The 22,711-nt window shown below is 35.3% G+C and overlaps 1 protein-coding gene across 1 annotated transcript in view; it reads left to right on the top strand.

Annotated features, from left to right (window-relative positions):
- The first annotated feature begins 1,465 nt into the window (after positions 1 to 1,465).
- The window catches only part of LOC131522919 (peroxidasin homolog), a 69,981-nt gene continuing 48,735 nt past the window's right edge, over positions 1,466 to 22,711 (top strand). The window contains exon 1 of the mRNA XM_058748789.1: positions 1,466 to 1,723. Within this exon, the coding sequence (XP_058604772.1) occupies positions 1,539 to 1,723 (185 nt within the window). The 5' untranslated portion in view covers positions 1,466 to 1,538. The remainder of the gene's footprint in view (positions 1,724 to 22,711) is intronic.

The raw sequence follows: 22,711 nt of genomic DNA, 5'->3' as shown, positions 1-22,711 counted from the left end.
GCCATAAACTTTTAAGTTTTCTCAACTTTTTTTTTATTTATTTATTTTTACAGTGTATTTCAGTTAATACAATCTGTAAAATCATTTTTTAAATTGATAATGTAAAAACATTAATTATACATTGATTTCCTTCATTAAAAAAACATTGAGTAAGACGGTGTAGGTGTGAGAGTGGTTTAGTAATCTTGCTCCTTGGTACAGCAGAAAAAATGCTCTCCCATGCCATTGTGAACAGACACTTATTATGAAAAGCTGAATAATAGAAAAAACTGTTTAAATGTATTACTTGGAGGGCGGGGCGGGGGTTGTTTGTTTATTTATTTATTAATTTGATCGTGAAATTATTTGTTTTCAGTACTAGGGGAGAGTACAAACACTTTTTTTTTTTACTCAGTTTGTGTTAATCCACATGGGGGTCAGAGTATTTATTAATTTTTTTTTTGTCCACAGTAATTTCACACTTGTCTAGAACAAATATGTTGCTTTGTTTCATAATTACAATGTATACGTTTTTCTTTATTTACAGTAAAAAAAAAAGTTAAATGTGACAACATGCCCGGTAGGTGGGGTACATTGTAACATAGGGGCATGTTGTAACATGACACATATGACAGCTTAAAATCTGATCTAATGAAAAAATATACAAGACAAACTAAAATATTTTGTCAATAAAATAAAATTATAATAATAAATCTAAATAAATAAAAAAATAATCAGATTTTTGGAGTTTGGCAATGAACATTGCAACCATGCTTGGGTCGGCCCACATAAATGAGCCAAAATGCTTTACATTTATTGAAATAATCATTTCTGAACATTAAACATCGATTGTCAGTTTTTATTCACCTGTTTCTTGTGGTTTCTCATTTAAACGCATAAATAATGTAAATTATATCGCTAATGTCATTTAATAGCATAGTTTACTAATAGCGGGACACATTGTAATGCAGCGTTACACCGTTCCTCATCTGCACAACTGGAATTTAAAACTGGTTGGTGTCTTCTGCTAGTTAGCGAAGCATTCAAATACTGTATAAATTGGTAAATAACAAATTGGAGATTAAAATAATAGCAGATTTGTCTCATTTTAAATTAATACTAAAAGCTGAGATGAAAAGTCTACTTGCCAGAAATGTACTTTTACTATGGCAAAATAAATGTTCAGTGATATCTTCAAAAGATTTTAGAATTTTGGCTCACTTTTTTCTCTATATGTGGAAATATCTAAACCACACGTGTTACATGTTTGTTTGCACGTTAGTTTGTCCCCGCGCTGCCCTATAGTAGCCTACTCCTGTACTTGATGGTTTACTTTATAGAGAATCCTAGTTCGTACGTACTACGTTGATGCCGGTAACGCGCGTACTCTGAAGTGTGTAGTATGCGAAAGTTTAGTAGGATGGGCTTTTACCGTGAACATGATGGAGGAGGCTCTGATTGGTCTTTTATGCTGTCTAGTACACGGGCTGTAACACTGCCCTACTTCCCACTGGACTGCTGGATTCCTGCACACCGCTCTCACGGCGCACTGGCTGGTCATGGCGTTGCGGACTGTCCGAAACTTACCCTGTTTTTTAAGTGTACTCGGCGTGTTTCTCCTCAGCAGTGGCCCATACCGGGTCTTCTCATGTCCGAGCCGCTGTTTATGTTTCCGTACCACTGTCAGATGTATGCATTTAAACCTGGAATCAGTGCCCGCTGTTCTTCCTCAGACAACAATCCTGTGAGTACACTAGCCTTTTTTTTTCTTTCTCCGAGAGAAACAGAAACTGTCATTGATATCTTTTGTGTGCTTAACTACTTTGTTTTTTCCATCTAATGTTACAAACATACTACTACTCCACCTCGGAGTACGTTGTCAGTATAATTATTGTTGATGTTTTTTGCATCGAGTCGGAGTTGCGAATACCGGTTGCATACTAAGTACAGATGAGTTTGAGTGGCAGAGTTTCGCTCTCTGTTGTGATTTACGTTCCTCATCTGGACGAGTCTTTGTTTCGTGGACACAGCGGTTGTGTCTCACAACTTTAAGCCTGATACTACCTAGGCAGCTTTTTGGGCGTCGTAAGTGCGATTCGAGTCAGCTTGATCACCCAGATTTAAATACTGCAAGCACCTTTGATGGCCAAAAATGCTGCACGTACTTATGATGCCCTTAATTACTGAAGCATATGACATGGGGCCTGTTCCAATACACACACTTGCGGACTTGGCCATCCGAGAGCGCGTGCACGCGAGAAAAAGTAAGTGTGCAAGACTGTCCCAGGTCTGAAGAAAAAAATGCCAGAGCTCAGTGCAGTTAACGCACTAAATACTAAACTGAATTTGATGCTGAGTGTATCCTATAAATTGCTTTCAACTTTTTATCTCACGATCAGACTTGTTTCTTGATATTCTGACTCCCCCCCCCCCCCCCCCCAGAATTTCTAGTAATAAAGTATGAATTGTAAGATAAAAAGTTGCAATTATAGAATTATGACTTTTTGTCTTGCGATTCTGAGTTTACATCGTGCAATTCTAGTTTTGTTTCTGCCACAAAATTAAAAAAACAAACAAGTAATGTAGTAAAAAGATAAAAATTACCTTCTTCTCGCAATTGTATTTTTATCTTACAGTTCTGACTTTTCTTTTCAGAATTGCGAATTTATATCTCACAAATCTGAGTTTATATCTTGCAATTCTGAGTTTATACCTTTAGAATTGCTTACATAGTGCAGATATGAATATCTGTGTTTTATCTGTATAATGAATGTATAACTTAATAGATGATTCATAATTACTACATTGTGTTGTCATAGGGACTACTTAATAGACATTTAGAAGTTACATTTTAAAGTACTTTTTAAAGTTGGTATTGAAAATCAAAATTTGTAAATATAGCTCTATAGAAATTTTTTTTTTAGTTTTTAAATGTGTCCCATCTGGTAATCAAACATGCTTGTGGTCTTCATGCCTACTTGAACACTTTGGCCAGATACTGGAAAAATGGCATATAAGTAGACAAGTGGACAAAAATGCAAAGACTGCAAATGTGGGTATTGGGACAGGCCATTACAGAAATGCTGTGTGTTCCCATTATGTACTAAAATGCTGCTAGATAGGCAGCACACTAGGTTTTGAGTCATAACCAGGGCGGCCCAGACGAGTGGATCATACTGTGTTCAGCTCACAGACTGCAGCACTGACATGGTTAACAAAACCTTTGCAAAGAAAGGTCAAAACCTCTGCATGTGTGTTTTTCATTATGTGTGGAGACTGAGTTGTTGGTTAAAATGAGTCATGATCGCGCCGTGTGTGTGTGTGTGTGTGCTTTGATTTTGTTTTGAGCCCATTCATCACAAACAGTTTTGATTTGTGTTATTTTTGAGGGTTATACATGTTTTATAGCAAGGATGTAACTGAATGCATATTGGTGGATTAGGGCTATTCCCACATAAGGGTGGAAAATAATGCACTTTGTAGGGCACTCTGATTACACCAATGTACAGCACTTTGTCAAAAATTAAAAGGAATAAGAAAAAGTTCATTTGATTATGTATTTACAAGATTAATTCATTTTTTAAAATGTGTTATGCTCTCATTTGATTGAGATTAAATAAGGCAACACAAATTCTGAAAAAAAGAACATTTCTTGAGTCTCTTATTGTAAAAAATATTAATAAATTGTTAAATTACTAATTACTAGGTTAAATTACTAAATTGATGTAGCCTATTATATGATTTTTGAAAATTACATTTGGGATTAATAAAACAAATGTTATTTTGTTGAACTTCTAATAAATTGATGTTAAATTGCATACGTTTCATGATTTAAATGAATTAGACATACTTTTTGATTACTAAAATTTGATCCAATTATTAAAGTGGAGTTTTGACAAATTAAAATGGAAAAAAATTAATTTGGTATTTGTAAAAAAAATAATACAGTTTTCATTGGGCTGTAACTTTGCTCACTCTGTATCACCTCTTATGGCCTTTGATGGGCTTTTTATGGGCTTTGATGGAATTGCAACAGTAGCAGCATTGTGTTACACAGACAGTCTCTCCTGACTGATGAATGAATGAATAATGGCTTTTTTCAGCTGCTTCTTTAATGAAGTGGGTCACTGTGTTAAAGCTGCAACGTCTGTGTTTCAGTCTCAACAGGAACAGTATTAACTCATGACCAGATGTGTAATGATGCTGAATATCACTCCATCAGTCTGCGTCTGAACCTTTTGGAAATTCAGAGCTGGTGTTTTAGAGATGGTGAGACCGAGAGAGTGGATCCCAAATCGCTCTGAATTTGCAATGCATTCCTCGGCTGGTTTTAATAGTCCCGCGTGTCAGTTGTATGCATTTGTTTCCAGACCCACAATGCATCTGTGCAACTGCAAACAGACAGAGGCCTGCATTGAGATTTGTGGCTGATTGCAAAGGAGTGACTTAAACTCAACAGGGGTGCAGAGTGCTCTCCATTAGCGTAACTCCACATCTGTCTGCAAGACGCCCATCCAGAAACTGAACATAATAAGCCTCTTGACTTCAACACTGCGCTGGCCGTCGCTGAAATCCTGAACCGAGGCCAGTGCGTTATTATGCTTTTGAGGTCTGTCATTGTGTCTGAGCAATAGGGAAATGTTGTGTGAAGTACTTTTTAGACTTAAAAAAGCCTTACTCTTCATTTTGGGAGAAACATGGGGCCCTGAGAAAGCTGTGTTTGTTTGTTTGTTTGTTTATTTAGCCAAATTTTTCCCATTTTTTTTCAGCATTCCATTTTAATGGATAAATTAAATTGTAATAATCAGAAAGCACCTCTAATTAATTGAAATAAAAAATCTTATATTTTGTTGAAATTGTAATAATCAAAAAGCATGTCTGGTCAATTTAAATAATTAAAATCATACATTTTGAACCGTTTAACAACAATAAATTAAAAGTACATTTCACATACAATCCATTTGATTTTTTCTGTAGAATTTTTTTTTTAAGCATAAGCTTCATGCCTGCTTCAGTATGTTGTAAACTAAAGTGAAATGTGCAGACTAGATATTTAAATAGTCTTTTAGTGATTAAATATTCACAGACACTAGTTCATTTCATGATTTAAGTATACAGCCCTACTATTGATTTATTCTTCTGAAATTTGCAAAATTTTATGCCATTCTGTGTTATATAGTATATTGTGTTTTGACGGATTGAGCGATTCTGTCTTCGTTTAAGCTTGTTGTATGCTTGTCTTGAAAAATCTATACAATTTTTTTTTTAAAGGGATAGCTCACCCAAAACTATCCCTTTAAAATGCATTTCGCTAAACAGTCAGTGGGATTGTAGGTGTACTGCTGTTCTGTTCCCAAAATGTCTGTGCAGGAGTTGAACTTTTGTAAACCAACCACAGACGTGCATGAATGCAAAGATCGATGCTTTAATGAGCCTATAGACCAATCACTAACTACTACAGATCCTAATGAGCAGTCTGATCGACTGATACACAGTATCTTAGCATGAGGCTCAGTGTGACTGTTTAGTCTCTGTCTTGGTTTCCTGCTGTTGATTTACAAAACAGCAATAAAGTAATTCAGTCATTTCACAGCTTGATAGTTAAAACGGTCGCTGGCACATCTGCATTGCTATTGCTGTCAATCTTTGGCTTTCCAGTAAAGAGCCTCTCCCCCTTACCATATATTATGTAATACAGACAAAGGGGGTGGAAGTATTGGCATTAAGATACGGTCAGAATGAATGCGATCATTTGGGCCGTGTTTCTGACCATATTAGAATAAAATGGCAGCCTTAAGCCTATTATAGTGTCTGTTGCCAGTAATTTGTTGCTTAGAAGGCATGTTGTTGTTTCACATGAGTTCACTATGACAGAATGTTCAGTATTCATTTTTCCAGTGCCGAAATGAGCTTAACAACATCCTGCTCCAGTCTGGCACGACTCAACACTGTATCTAACGAACGTCAGTGACTCTTTCCGCTGCTGGATCATTTATTTTCCACCTGCTATCTCAGAAGGATCCTGTCAAGCTTTACCTCTTTACCATATGTGGCACTGCCGGTTCAGATGATATTTAAGTGATCAGATGATGAACAATGGACTATACATCCCAGTTCTCTGAAAGAAGATGCTGAAAAAGTACAAAAGAGGTTCATTGATAAACGGCTTCATAAATTCATGATTCATAAATTGAGGACCAGAATGCAGTTACCCTACATGAATTCTCCATGTCTCTCAATTTTTCAGTCTCGCCATCAGTGTTATTTTAACATTTGAATTATAGCCATACTATCTTTAATATTGTTCTGTTGTTCTAAATTTAGTAGGTAAAAATCAATTGAGAAGTCTTAAAAGGGATAGGTCACCCAACATGTTAAATTTCCTGTTACCCTCAGGCATTCAGGATGTAGGCTATAGGTAATGACTTTTTTCCCAGTAGGACAGTAAAGAAGATTTTGAGTTGAAGTCAACAATTACCGTCACTTTGAGAGTCAAAATAAACATAACAGGCAACACAAAATTAATACCCGTGGCTCCTGATGATATATTGAGGTCTTATGAAGCGAACTGATCAGTCTGTGTAAAAAAAAACTGAACATTATTTCTAACATTATTATCTGTAATTTCGAGTCTCAGGCAAACAGAGAAATCCTATTCTTTTCCGCAAACTGGTTCTTTCAGACATTTTGGTTCTGCTTCAGATAACCAAAACATTCACCAGTTAGTTTATGTCAATAATGCGTTTATGTAACACATAATACAATTATATTGTTAAAGCACCCATTAATGATGTGAAACATGGATGTTTTACATGTCTAAAGCATGTAAACACATTTGCATCGGTAAACATAAATAAAAAAAAAAAAGGTAAAAATGTATTTATATATAATTACTAGTGGATGCGCTATACTTTTATTGTTTATAAAGAGACCAATAATTTGTGACCAATATTTTAGGCCATATGTAGATTGATTTCTCCTCTCAAAATTGTTTCTCAAGCGCGTTCTCTCAAAGTGGTTCCATAAACGATAAATTAAGTTCACACAATCTATCTAATTTGTGGACGCTTATTCTTAAGCAGCCCTTAATGCCGATCATGGATCAAATCGATCCACCATGGCAAACAGCGAATATATTTGTGCTGTTTAATGCATTTGAGACATTGTGTTTTCCTCAGTGCATAACTGATATGTCACGAGTATATATTTTTCACCTGTAAATGTTAGAAAGTCATGCAAATATATCCATTTTGCTGTCAGGAGTGAGAGAGGCTTACACGAGTGAACGAGCCGCTGCTGCGTGCATGCGCGCTAAACAGACAGAGTGCAATAATTCTGGCTAAAATATGCATTTTGCTAAAATATTTGTTGTTGGACATTAAAAGTGCCTTTTGTAGAATTTTAAACCTACATATAAGTGTATTTTTATGATAGCAGTAACTGTAAAGGGACTATTGTAATGGGTAAATAAAATGTAAGCTAATACAGTCCTAATTACGAAGCTCAGATGAGTTAATGTGTGTTTCTTATAGCAGTTAAAATGTACTTTTAATTTTGTGATTTTAATGCTTTAAAGAGCAATTTTAGATTGTAATGTTCTAATGATCTGCTATCTGTTCCGCTAACTATAAGGTGCAGCTGTCATAAAACCAGAGAGTGACTATAGCATTATGTGAGAGAGTCAGTGGTAATATCATTGCGTTCCTATTGGTCAGTGTTAGAGGAGCTCAGTTTAGCCTTACAGTTAGCCTGGTTAGTTTTCCAGCATAAGCTTTCACAGTGACTGAGCTTGATCTATGTTAAATTTGCTTTATGGAACCAAATAATTTGACAATGAACTAAACTGAAATAAGCCTGGCTTATTTGGTAAGCTTGTTATATGAAACAGGCCTCGAGGCGTTAAAAGTCAGAAGACACAAGGGTCAATATCACTGTAGGGTGCCTTTTGGTGTCCTGTACATAAATAACTCATTTGCCTTGATAACTTAACATAAAAATTATTATGAAAGGGTGTGTTATATTAGGCTAAGTTTTTATATTCATGACAAAAGCATTACTTGGCTCTTTAGATACATTTTCTAGATTTTTTGTTTAGATTTGTAAGGCAAGGCAAGTTTATTTATATAGGACATTTCATACACAGTGGTAATTCAAAGTGCTTTACATAAAAGGAAGTGAAATAGTCATTAAAAATTATAATAATAACAAGAAATTAAAAATAATAATAATCACAACAATAAAAACAAAGTGATTTAAAAATTGATTTAAAAAGAATTTAAAACATTTAAGAATAGAAAGTGATTATACATAGTGCACTCAGTTCGGATGTAGCACAGTGCTCATTCAACAAATGCACAGCTAAACAGATGAGTTTTGAGTCTGGATTTAAATGCGGCTAATGTTTTAGCACATCTGATCTCTTCTGGAAGCTGGTTCCAACTGCGGGCGGCATAATAGCTAAAAGCAGACTCCCCTTGTTTTGTGTGAACCCTTGGTATTTCTAACTGACTCGATCCTAATGATCTGAGTGGTCTGTTAGGTTTGTATTAGAGGACACTTGTTATTTTGCTATGTCCCATGCACTGCTCACTAAATTTGAATGATAGTTGTAATATTGTCAAATCAACAAATTGTTTTTAAATTTTATATCCTATTAATATTTTGGTAAATAATATATTACTCAATTTGAGTGTATTGATCATTTGGTAAAAAAAAAAAATATATATATATATATATATATATATATATATATATATATATATATATATATATATATATATATATATATATATATATATATATATATTATTATTTATATATATTATTATTATTTTTTTTTATTTAATAAAAAGAAGAGTTTGTCTATGTCCGTTGAATGGTTGTCCACCCTGTCGTATTGGGGAATCTGCCCCTTTAAGAAAAGGCCGTCCACTTTAGTGACATCAGGACAACAGATTTTTTGTCTCTTCGGTGGCAGGAATTTCAACAGCTGAGGTGAATAAGTTGGTGACTTTTCAATTGACAAATATTCTTCATCTGAGTTTGCTTACTTGCTTTGCCAAAGCTTAACATGTCCACCCTGTCGCCATAAAATATGCCAGAAGTGATTAGAATACAGCATTTTTAAAATATGTAAGTTTAAATATACCAAATTCTCTTCATCAACCAGACTAAATATTTAGCTAGTCACAGTTTGTTGTAAGCTAATATGCTAATTGAAGCTCAATGTCTACCCATTTAGACTCATGACACATACATGATACATACATGACAGGGTGGACATATCTTATGGTTTATGCTTCGAATTATGGCCCATAATTATCTAAAAAAAAAAAAAATGTGTGGGAGCTCAGCTAATATGTTTCTATAGAACTTGAGTGTCTGCTATTTATGATATGACATAAAGCGAATGGGAAATTAAAACCAACATTTTTGAGTATTGTGAGGGTTAAAAGGCACTCTCTGGTAAAATTGACCCACAAGTTAATTAATGATTTGCTGTCTGTCTGAAACAAAGAAATAAAAGGAATCATATTTTTTCCATTACATCGTATTGCATCGAACCGTGTTGTGTTGAATCGAATCGAAATCGGATCGCACTGCATCTTATTAGGGGTGAATCGTATCGCATCGGTAGCTGCTTCATATGTATCTTCAGTGTATCGTATCGTTGGCTATGCATCGGGATGCGTATCGCATCGGCCTCAGTTATGGAGATGCACATCCCTAATATACACTGGTGCATTGATGGAATGACTGTGAGGTATGTCCAAAATTGAACTTGTAGATCTGTGCTCGAGCCATGGACAATAATAAATAAATAAATAAATAAATGGGATCGGTGCACATTCAAAGCAAAAATTCACCACTGTTGTGTGTTTTACAGACTTGAGCTTTCAAAGCAGTTTTCAATCAATGAACACCATGCATTTGTGCAAAATGATTTCTTCTAATGTTTTGATGAATTATGAGTGTTTACTCTATTGTGTTTTTTTTTGTGAAATATGATGGTTGTAAGAGTGCTTATGTGTGAATGAGCAGCTGGAAGTAGTAAAGCAAGGTCATTTCAAAATGAGAGACCCAATGTATTTCAGTCTTGATTGTAATTAAGTGAAAGTGATGTGACATACAGCCAAGTATGGTGACCCATACTCGGAATTTGTGCTCTGCATTTAATCCATCCATAGTGAACACACACACACACACTGTGAACACACACCTGGAGCAGTGGGCAGCCATTTATGCTGCGGCGCCTGGGGAGCAGTTGAGGGTTCGGTGCCTTGCTCAAGGGCACCTCAGTCGTGGTATTGAGGGTGAAGAGAGCGCTGTACATTCACTCCCCTCACCTACAATTCCCGCCGGACCTGAGACTCGAACTCGCAATCTTTGGATTACAAGTCCGACTATCTAACCAATAGGCCAAGCATCATATGCATAAAACTTTTTTTTTTTTTTTTTTTTTCTGGATTTTGGTATTTTGGTTACACAATGTACTGTATTTGGCATTTAGTTCAACATAAACTCCCGTGGCTTGTGGTCGCCTCGTCACAGAAAGGAAAAACTAAGTACATTAACACATTGAATATATAGAGATTTTACTAGTATTGGCACAAAAATCTGTGTGGTATTAATTTTATTTGTGCAGATCTTAAAAAGTCTTAAAGATACCCTGTGTTAAACATTTCAAGAATGTAACAGGAATGCGCCTTTGAAATTGCTCACTTGTATTGAAAGATTGTGCTAGTGTACATTTTCATCATAATCTCCAGGTATCAACTGAACATTAACCAAAGATAAGCTGTACTCTTACAATATAAAATGGTTTAAAATATGTCACATTTACCTGTAGAAATGTCAAAGCAAAAGAGCTAATTGTTGAGATGGCAAAATAATTTCCTTAAAATATATTAGTTATTTTTCATGGCTTGCAAACAGGTACAGACTGACTTCACTACATCTCAACATATTCCTTGAAAACACAACGTCTAAAGTAGTTAAAGTAACATCTAAAGATTTTTAAGTATGACGACCATATTTTTACAATTTGTAACTAGTCTAGGCTACCTACAGTTTATCTACTTGTAAAATGGAAATATTGTAAATACGTAAATGTTTAAAAATGTAATTAAGAAGATTAACAGTTTGAATTTGAACAATTTGTCCTTCCTCTTCCATCGGTTGGTTTTCTCAGAGAGGATCCGTTGAGTCCGAGTGAGTTAGTAATGAAGAGGGAAGCGGCATTGTGTGGAATTTGCTGCAGTCAGGTTTTGTCAGCCATTCGTTCTCAGTGCCATTGTGGAATGCAAAGCCAGTCAAATCCCTAAAGCTTTGCTCATTTGCACAGAGGAGATATGGGCCCAGTTAGTTATTAAAAAAGCACTCCTGGCCCTCTCTTCCTGTGCCGGTGCTGTGGTGTGCTGAGAGTTTGCTACACTATTTCAATGTTAAGAAGCTGAAAGTGAGCCCTGATGTAGACTGAGGACCTCTATGAGCAGAGTGTCTATGCTTAATAATGCGCTGTGCGAGAACATAAATTAAGCCTCGTTCTTATTTGGCCAGTCAATCAGCGATTCCCTAAATCATTTCTTGGCAGTCCATCTGAAGCTTTCGTTTGACCGTAAATTATTTGTTTTATTGCGCTGAATGTTTTGTACATGACAAACACATGTTCACGTTGTCTGGCCAGCTGTTTGTGTGGCCTTTTCAGTCCATATATCAGGTTGAATCCATGCTGAATGTTAAAAAGTGACTTTGGAAGAGCATCTTTTAACCATATAAAGTTTAACCTTCTGATTGATGGATTGTTTTAGCAAGTATAAGCTCTTTTGTGTAATTGTACAAACGTCGACCTTCAGCTTGTGCTTCACCTGTCTTTTTGCGCAAGTAAACATAAGAATAACTTTGATATTGTTAGCAATATTTCCAGATGAACACATCTTTGCTTGATTATCCAGATATCATTTATTAGAAAAATCAGCGAGTCTCAAATATGGCTTTTGAGGAATGTTTATTTGTTCATCTTTCAGTCATCATTGTATTGCATTGTTTTGATCATCAAACTAAGCAGAAATTTGCCCTGACTGATCTTAAAATATATCAGCGCCTTTGTTTTGTCTTTAGATGCACACCAGTAATGTTTTTTTTTCTAAGGCACATTTATAAAAACTACTTAAATGTCCTAATTGAACTATGGCCTAATCCTGGCTTAGTCTAAGCCCTGTCTGTGAAATAGACTGACAACTGATATTTATATCATTTAATGTAAGTAGTCCTTAATACTGGTATAAAGATTCATTCATTTACATTACAAGCATCAGAATTTCATCTTTTTGGCCACATAAATATCAGCATCTGCACCAAATATTTTTTTGTGTCTCTGAATAAAACTGAGGTGTTTTTTTCCTCCTCGAGCTCGTTCCATATTCTCACTTTATCATACTATATGAGCCATAAAAGCCTGATGTATCAAATACGATGCCTAACAGAAATCACAAATGCAGACTTCTTGTATATTCTTTTTAGAGTTTCAATAAATGGTTCCATTTCAAAACAGAAGGTTTTGTTTGATATGCCAGTCGTTACAGGATTATTGTGTCAGTCTGTGTCAGGTTCTGCTCTTGCTGTATCTGTGTCAGGTTGTGTTATTGTGTTGCTCTTGCTGTTTATCGTATATCTGAAGTGCGGAATTTCCTCTGTGATATCATTAAGCTGGACGTGAGCCTACAAGGACCAAGACCACATCCTGTTTTCTGTTGACATGCATTGTCCTGCTATTGGGTCACATTTCTGTTTGTCCATATAGTGTCAGCACAGTCACTCTTCGGCGGTACTACTATGAAATAAGTCAACACTTTTCAGAATAGTTTGTTGCTTATTTTTCACCATTATAAGAATTGCTTATCCATGCAGGGTTTTTTTTTTTTTTTTTTCACATTGTCAGATGCTAAGGGTTTGCACTCATGTTGTCTCGAGAAGGCACAATCAATGTAATATAAATATGTGCAAATCTATAAAGAAAAAAGGAAAACCGAATCAAATGGAACCCCCCCCCAAAAAACCCACACACACAATCAAACCCATTGAAATGGAATAAATAAATCTGTTGTCAACAGTCAGCAACTCGACAACAGTCTTGGGAATGCATTCAGGCAGCTGAATTAAATTAAATATTTTCTGTGTTTAATTTAGAGGGGAAAGCTCAAACTCGCTTTGCCAAACTCATGTTTCAATAACATAAAAACAAAACTTAACTATCGAACCAGTCAAAATAATAATGGCTTATAAATCTGTTGTCATCAAAAGAGAAGCTTAAGCTCTTAAAGCTCTTCGGATTTATGAAACAAACAAACAAAAACAAAACAAAAAAAATAAAAGCTCTATATGGTTTAACATTTGAAAGGAAATGGATTTAAATTTGGTATTGTAATTTTACTGTTAAAATAAAAATAATAATTATTAAATTGTTTGTAGTTTACATTCTGTTAGTTTACATATAATATTACTACTATAGTAATGTATTTCTTATTTATTTTATAATAATAATAAAACAATAATCTTAAAATATTACTATTAGCATGTTATTATTGCTTTAATAATAATAATAATGATAGTAATTGTCTTTTTTTTCCTATTATTAGGTTACACTTTATTTTGATAGTCCACTTTAGACATTCTACGAACTAGAAGTAACTTTGTAACTACATGTCAACTAATTATCATTAATTTGCATCTACATGTCTACTAACTCTCAGTAGGGTAGGTTTAGGGTTAGTAGAATAAGTTGACATATACTTGCAAAGTTTCTGATAGTCAGTATGTTGTATGTTGTGAACCCATCAAAGTGTTAGAAGATATTAAGCAGACAGTCTACTAATACTCTAATGACTGCTAGTTGACATGTAGTTGCAAAGTTACTTACTGTTAGTAGAATGTCTAAAGTGGACTATCGAAATAAGGTGTTACCTATTATTGTTATTGTTGTTATTATTATTATTATTATTAGCAATATTAATAATCCACATTTAAGCTGTTAATTGTCCTTGCTTGCATCTGTCCCATTTTCACCCTTGAAGAGTTTGCATCAGTGTTTATGCTTGTGCGCTTTTGAGGACTGCAGAACTGAGCTGACCGTAGGCATTGTTATGGTTATGTTGCATTATGAACCATAGCATCCATCTTGCCCTCTTTCTGAACACATCTCGCATGTGTTGTGTGCTTTTGGTTGTGAAAGTCACTGCTGCCGAATGCTGCTGTTAATCAGTCCAAGCTCTTTTATATGAGTTCAGCTCTCAAACATGTGGCCAAGATGGCACAACTCCATGAGACAATGAGATAATGAGTCACGAACCCATTTAAATACAGTAACAATCTATGAACAGTCTGTTGTGGCTTTTTGTTCTCCAACTGACAATAAACATTACTCATTATGTAATAATCACCAAAGGCTCGATTGCTGTCCAGTCTTGTTGGATTAGAAGATTGCTGTGCGCTTTCCTCCTAAACTGATTTGTGTGTGTGTGTGTGTGTGTGTGTGTGTTTTACATTGTTTTATTAGACAATGTAAAGTATTGCATCTTACATGTTCCCTGCCGAGAGGAAGTCTGAGGCTTGGAGCTCATGGAGTACAATAGGTAGTTTATGGCAAACCTGCTTTGTTTTGTCTGATGCACAACCCTGTGTTCTCTAGTTCACTCTCTGATAAGCCACCAGGCAACTTTGATAACATGGTGTATTTTGTCTATGAAAAATACAAGAAATAAACTGTGTTACACTGTTGCAGTGTCTTCAGATCTAGTGCAAATGATGGCTGTAGTAGTCTGACATTTACTGGCATAATGTGAACATGCAAGAACAAATGACGTAAGCATGCTATTAACCACCAAATCCAACAACACACTTAAAAACAAACCGTTATTATACGGTTACCGTAGTGAATTTGGTAAGGCAAGAGCATGTTATTAACACAAATGTTGTTATTAAAAAGTAGATTATAAAATTATTATTAAAAACAGCAGCTGTCGTCAAGGTCAGTTTTCTGTCAAAATAAAAGTTAGCTGGTTTAACATGGGAAAATGAAGAAATTAAGACATTTGTGACCCTGGACCACAAAACCATTCATAAAGGTCAATTTTTCGAAATTGAGATTCATACATCATCTAAAATCTGAATAAATAATCTTTCCATTGATGTATGGTTTGTTAGGATTGGACAATATTCGGCTGAGATACAACTAATTGAAAATCTGGAATCTGAGGGAGAAAAAAAATGTAAATATTGAGAAAATCGCCTTTAAAGTTGTCCAAATGAAGTTCTTAGCAATGCATATTACTAATCAAAAATGAAGTTTTGATATATTTACGGTAAGAAATTTACAAAATATCTTCATGGAACATGATCTTTACTTAATATCCTAATGATTTTTGGCATAAAATAAAAATCAATAATTTTGACCCATACAATGTATTTTTGGCTGTTGCTACAATTTTTGCTTTTTTTTTTACTGAAATTGTTGAAATTTTTATCATCACTTCTGAAGCAAGTCAGTTCACTCGACATCCATCTTGGAAAATTCAGAAGCTATTTTTCTTTTCTTTAATTATATTGGGAAACACTAAAACTAAAAAGAAAAAAAACTCTAACTAATAAAAAAACTAATATTTCAATGACATTTTAAATCAGCAATGCAGTCTAAAATGAATGGCATCATACATCATTTTTATAATTATTTTCTTTTTAAACATTGTTCTGTTTTTGGTGTAGAGCAGAGGCTGAGCACACTTTATGGCTGTTTCTGTGGTTACTTTGGTACTATATTGGTGATTGGCTCTTTTATTTGGAAGGTGGGACCTACTTTCTGCCACTGTAGGGTGTTTTAGCTTCTCTCATTCACTATAATATAAGTGGTGCCAGCAATGTTATGTCTCTGGTACAGTGCAGTGAAATTGTCGACATGTATTTCAAATGATAGATGTTACTATACTGTGGATATTGTAGTATGATTGGAACTAGGGCTGCACAATAAAACGTATTTTTAATCATGATTTTAATCAAGAGAGCACTATTGTAAAACAATGTTGTGAATTCTTAGGGTTTCGCTGACGTTTACTGTTAACTATCTTTTAATCAAAACATATAACATTATTTACCCCGTTTGTATTTGCGAGGCGTCCGCTACAGTTTCCCTGTGTGTTAACGTCAGTGATGACTGTCGATGACTTGACTCTTGGTAATGTATTTTGCCCCCCCGCCCCCAAAACATATGATTCGACAGTCAGTCGACTATCGGCAAGATTTGAAAAGTCCGATTCGACTATGAAAATTCTTAATCAGGGACACCTCTAGCTCTTACAAAACTAAGGAATCCAACAAATTCAGCATAAACACTGGTAACAGGGGGCAAGTTCTTTCATTATAATTGTCTTGAAACGTGTCGATGAAGATGCTTTAAACACATTGTAGAGATGCTCCTTCTTATTTGTCTTCATTTAAAGCTGCTAAATGAACAGAATCTCAGTAGGTTCACTAAGAAACTAGTTGGTTTTTGGATGACTGGTCCACCAATTTGAGCCGTATCTTAGTAAGGAATGATGTGAATGCGTCGAGCATGTTGTGCAGATCAGTAGATGAGCTCAGTCTGTTCTCAGGGTGTTTTCTGAGGCAGGATGGGGGCCTGCTGGAATCTGAGCAGCCCGTGTCTGAGCACGTCTCTGTGAGGGGGGCGTCCCTCAACCGAGGGGTTGTCATGCAAGGTTGTTTGTCTTCTAGTGTTTCAGAAGAACAGACGACCCGGATAGAAGCGCAGTGAGAGAATATTTCAGAACATACTGTCAGTTGCTGGACTCCCAGGGAAACGTAAGCAAAGAAGTCTTGGCTTAGAGTCTTGATGGCAGAGAAACATCTTCCAACATCTTTCACTCACTTACTCAGTTCATTTGGCAAAAGTGAGAACACAACAAAGACTTTTATCTGTCTGTAATTTACTGCTTTTTACTTTCTTTATGTGAAAATGAATCAGGAATGTTTCCTGTTCGTCCGTGATCCAGGAACAATTTACGGTGTGTACATTGGAGGGAAAGTCTTGTGCTTGATATGGGCCAGACATCTGACCAGAATTGACCCACAATTTGATTAGTTGTCTGGGATAAATTATTCTATCATGACACTATTGTTACGCGGATGTGTGGTTGTGGCGTAGATTGAGTCGATAAGAGAGAATGATGAGAGAACAAATGGCTTCAACTCACTTTTCCGTTTTATTAAACTTAATTACCGACACAAAAGAGGGAGAACTCAGGACTTATAAAGGGGAGAGAACAAAAGAACAAAACAACATAATCAAACTCAGGTGGAGACAATCAAACGATAATTAACTAATGAGGGCGGGAACTAAACCAAATAAGGAAAACGGGGATCACAGACAGGCAGACATGTAACAACTATACTGATTGGGTTATTTGTCTACATATCACTAATAAAACGTTTTAATAAATTAGAAGAGTTAATGACTTCTGTGCAAATCTGTACTGGTCAAAAGCATTCACCTGTGATTTTTCTTCAGAAGAACAAAATAAAATGAAACAAAGAAATACAAAACAAATGCCATTCTTCAGAGAAAGAGGCATTTAACCCCATCTGCATCTGGTTAATGTTCTTTACACAGAGAGATTTATAATAGTGAGTTTGTTGGTGGGAGAAATAAAAAAAGACATAACTGGTCAAATTTGTTTTTAAATGTAAGATATTCAGTATTAAACTCTTAAACAATTTCATTTAATCGCTGAGTTGCCATTCTTTTCTGAACTTTTTTCTAACTCACATGCACATGTGTATGTGTTGCTTTTTATGTTTGTCCATTTCTGGGTGATTCTACTTATCCATAAATTTTCACCTTTTTGATTACAGTGTGCTTCTGCAGTTATTGTGTGTGGGATTTTAATTTCCAGTCCATTTGAGTTAATCATATCTAAGCAGTATAGTCATTTTTAAACAATAGTTGAGTTAAATAAAACAGCAGCATGTTGTGTCTAACATTAAACCCAATGCAGCTGGTTGTCAAAACAACCCATGCAGCACTGGGTTTGTCCAAGCGCTGGGTTGCCAAAAGATTGAGCTGTTTTTAACCCAGTATTTATTAGAATGTACAATCACAGTTTATTAGTTTATTTGATTTCAAATGAATTTAAATGATCAACTAATCTAAGCTTTGGCCACATGTTCTCTCCTGCACTAAACTTTTAAGAATGAGTTTTCCGGAAATGATATTCATATTACCATAGAAGGATTTTAGTTTGTTAATATGTAATCCAGATGTTTTTGCTTGTAGTATTTCCATGGAAGTTTTCATGTCAATCTATAATGCCTGGGAAAATCAAGTCAAAGATGGTAGAGCACGGCTGTAAATAAGATGTTTGATGTTTATCCAAGAGGTTTCATCAGTTATCTGGTCAGTCAGGAATTCCCAGCATTTGAATTTATGCACACGGCGACCCCGCAAGACCTCTAACACACCTGCAGATGTAAATGGTGTAAAACATTGAAGTAGCTGTTCCAGCATGACATAGGCGTCCTCCTTTTTTGAGGGGGTATGTGTGTATTGTTACACACGAATATAAAGCACTTCTTTTATAAATCTGAATTAATTCCAACTTCATTCGACTCACTCATAATGCTAACTCCAAATGATTTGTGACCCTGGACCACAAAACCAGTCTTAAGTTGCTGGGGTATATTTGTAGCAATAGCCAAAAATACATTGTATGCCTAACAAACCATACATCAATGGAAAGCTTATTTATTCAGCTTTCAGATGATGTATAAATAAGTTTTGTGGTCTAGGGTCACATTTGGCATTGACTGGATCTATTTAAAGCTCTGCTACTAGAATTCCTTAACAATGCTTAATTAAAAAAACTTAAGTCTTTAAGAAGGTTACTTAAATGTTTACATCACACAACAGAAAATGGACACTGAAAACTTTGAGCTGTGAAGATGTGCATTATCATCTTGTTAGGGCCCAAGCCAGAATGGCGCAGGCCCTCTTGTTTTACTAAGGATTATTATTATTATTTTTTTTTTTTTTTTTTTTTTCGACTAACATACACGCCTTAACATGCTCAAAAACTCTTGAAAATTTACACACACGTTGGAATCTGCGGTCATTAGGACGCCGCCAAGGCTGGGACCCGGGCGTGGCACGGGGGCTCTACGGCGACGCCTACAACACGGTCTGAAAACTTGATGTGTAGCTCACACATACTTGCACGTATTCATATGAAACTCGGTACATATATAGATCTCATTGAGCCGAACAACTTTCGCAATGCATGTCATAGGCTCCGCCCAACAGGAAGTCAGCTATTCAGGGTTCTTTCAAAAGCGTATGCTCTGGAATTTGATATACTCCTCTGAGGACTATCATCCGATTGCCACCACACTCGGTGAACATGATCTCAAGACATTGGGGATGCTAAATTGCGGAGGGATTTTGATATCTCGAACGGTTTGCCCGTGGCGAGGCGATGAAATTATGGCGAGAAATGAGAGACACAAAGTCTAATAACAGCCACATAAATTGTCTGATGTTGATCAAACTTCAGGGGTTTGTTCGTTGTACGATGCCGATCGAATAGATGTGACTATTATGAGTAAAGTTATAGCGCCACCAACTGGCACCAGGAAATGTGTCGTTTTCACAAAAGTGGGAGGGTTAGTTTTAGCTACAGACATCAAACTTGGTACATAAATTGTTCTTATTATGCCGGACAACTTTCTAATTCACAGTCATTAGCTACGACCTACAGGAAGTCGGCTATATTTATTTTAATATTTGTTTTTTGAGAAAACAGGCCGTAAATAAATTCATACTCCTCCAAGCAGAAACAAGTAGTTCACACCAAACTTTGTCAACATGATGCCAATATACTGAAGAGTTTAAATTGCGGACGGATTTAGGATATCTCGAACGGTGTGGTAATGGTGATTTATTAAAGTAACAGTAAAACAAATAGCAGTAATTTTCTTATATCTTTAAAGTGCACTTTCCAAACACTTCAAAACTTTTTACATAAATATAACAAATCATTCTGAGGAAACATGCTTACTTTCAAAAATGTATCATGCTCTGGGACCACAAAACAATTAAAACTATCACTGAAATTGGTTTAAAGGTGAAGAGTGTAATATCAAGGATGACCAAAAGATGGAGGCATGACCTTATTTTTCATGAGTTGTCTGAGCTGGCAGATCTGCCTGTCTTTCTATCAGAATGAAAAATAATGCATAGAATCAGCTGAAACGTTCTGTACTGTCAGTAATCTTTTACATACACACACACACACACACACACACACATATATATATATATATATATATATATATATATATATATATATATATATATACATAATTATCTATCTATCTATCTATCTATATATATATATATATCTATCTATCTATCTATATATATATATATATATATATATATATATATATATATTATTAGATACTTTTTAAATAGTTATAGAATATAAAAAGTATTGGTAAAAGTTTACATTAATGTCTCTTTGGTTAACGTAAAGATGAAGAGTGTAATACCAAGGATGACCACCAGATGGAGGCATGACCTTATTTTTCATGAGTTGCCTGTCTCTGTATCAGAATGAAAAATAATGCATAGAATCAGCTGAAAGGTTCTGTAGTGCAAGTATTCTTTTAAACACACACACACACACACACACACATATATATATATATATATATACACATATATGTATGTATTTTTTTTATTTACTTATTTTTTAAATTGTTTTAATAGTTATAGAATATAAAAAATATTGGTAACAATTTTCATTAAGGTCTCTGGTTAACATAAGTTATTACATTAATTAACATGAACTAAAAAGGAACAATATATTTTAAAATAATTTATTAACCTTATTTAATGTTAGTTAATACCAAGAGTGTAATACCAAGGATGACCACCAGATGGAGGCATGACCTTAATTTTCATGACTTGTCTGAGCTGCCAGATCTGCCTGTTTGTGTATCAGAATGAAAAATAATGCATAAAATCAGCTGAAATGTTCTGTACTGTCAGTATTCTTTTACATATATGCATATATATATATACACACACACACACACACACATAAATATAAATATAATTAATTATAAATTAATATAATTAATATTAATAACTGAAACCTTATTGAAAGTGTTACCAAAATTGTATATATTGTTGTGTGTATGGGTTTTTGTATGTGTGTGTGTCTCAATGTCTTGATAGTTTTGATTAACCCTTTCATTGCTGTATCCATCAAAACCAGACTGCCAGAAGGTTACTGTAATGCATGTGCCCGCTGGGCACAGTTTTCCTGATGCCACCGGGGTGGTGTTTGCACACGGCTTGGGCCCGCCATCGCTGCTTGCAGCTATATTTGCTTTTGTTCTTACATTTTGAAATTTTCATCATCTTCACCTTCATGTCAATCCAAACCTCAACTTTATTTCTTTACATAGCACAAAAGAAAGTAAAGGGATTTGCAACGACATGAGGATGATATATCACAAGCAGATTTTTATCAATAATGTTGTGAAAAGCTTGTGGACCTCGTTATTAGTTGGAGTTAATTCCCTGTTCTCTGAGGATGTTCTACAGAGACTCTTGTTAGAAGTTAGTTTGCACATGCCCTGTTTACACAGCAATTTGGTGGTTTTTGTAAGCCAAAGCAATGTTGTGATCTCTGTGAGAGAAAAAACAGCCAGCCTTCAACTGCTTGTAATGTTATCCTTGAGTTATTTGTTGTCATAATGGACTAAATTCACTTATGATGCCGGTGGAGATACTGAGCACAAGTACCCTACCATCCTACTATATGCCTGTTTCAGTTTACGGGTAACTGCACCAAAGACACAACATAATCAGCAAGCACAGTTTCAGTTTGATTCAATTTTATTTAAATCGTTTCAAAGCAGCTGCACTGAGGACATTGCCATATGCTCAGAGTGATTAAGCCAACTGTGGCAAGAAAAACCTCCTGAAGATTAAAGCAGGATGAGGAAGAAATCTTGGGAGGAACCAGACTGCGTATGGCTTAAAGGGGTGGTTGATTTCACTTTTTTAACTTTAGTTAGTGTGTAATGTTGCTGTTTGAGCATAAACAATATCTGCAAAGTTACGTTGCTGAAAGTTCAATGCAAACAGAGATGTGTCCGTTTCTCAATATGCGTTCTTGTCTGTTCTTGTGAACTTGTAAAACGTCATCAGTCGTCGCCCAAGTACTGTTCACATCTAGCCAAGTACAGTTCAAATCCCCGGATGTGTTCTTGCTCCGCCCCCTTTATCAAGAATGCATGCAGAGGTGACTTGTGCGAACTTGAGGTAGTCAGGTATCCCAGAATGCATTTCGCACCAATCAGCGAGCGTAATGGCGGAGGAGAAAACCCGCATAATTTTAAAAATATTACTGTTACTGTGTCATGAAATGCAGTTCTAAGAGTATTTCAGGCGAGAATGTAGTTGTTTATAAATAAACCGCAGATTTGAGTTTTAAAGAGAGCGCCTATTTGAAAATTTGTTTCGCCGATTTCGGAGACGTGAGCTCCACGTGGTCACCGGGCGTCCTTCTGACACTCGCCACTGGCTCTGTTGTCTCTGTAGTGGTTAAACATGAGGTAAAATTTGTTTTGGGTAAATCTAACAGGCAATATTTGGTCTCATGAATCTGTTATTTCT

This window comes from Onychostoma macrolepis, chromosome 17 (genome assembly GCF_012432095.1).
Source record: "Onychostoma macrolepis isolate SWU-2019 chromosome 17, ASM1243209v1, whole genome shotgun sequence".
Taxonomy (NCBI): Eukaryota; Metazoa; Chordata; class Actinopteri; order Cypriniformes; family Cyprinidae; genus Onychostoma; species Onychostoma macrolepis.
The sequence above is the reverse complement of the archived record's forward strand: the minus strand, read 5'-3'. Positions and strand labels throughout refer to the sequence as shown.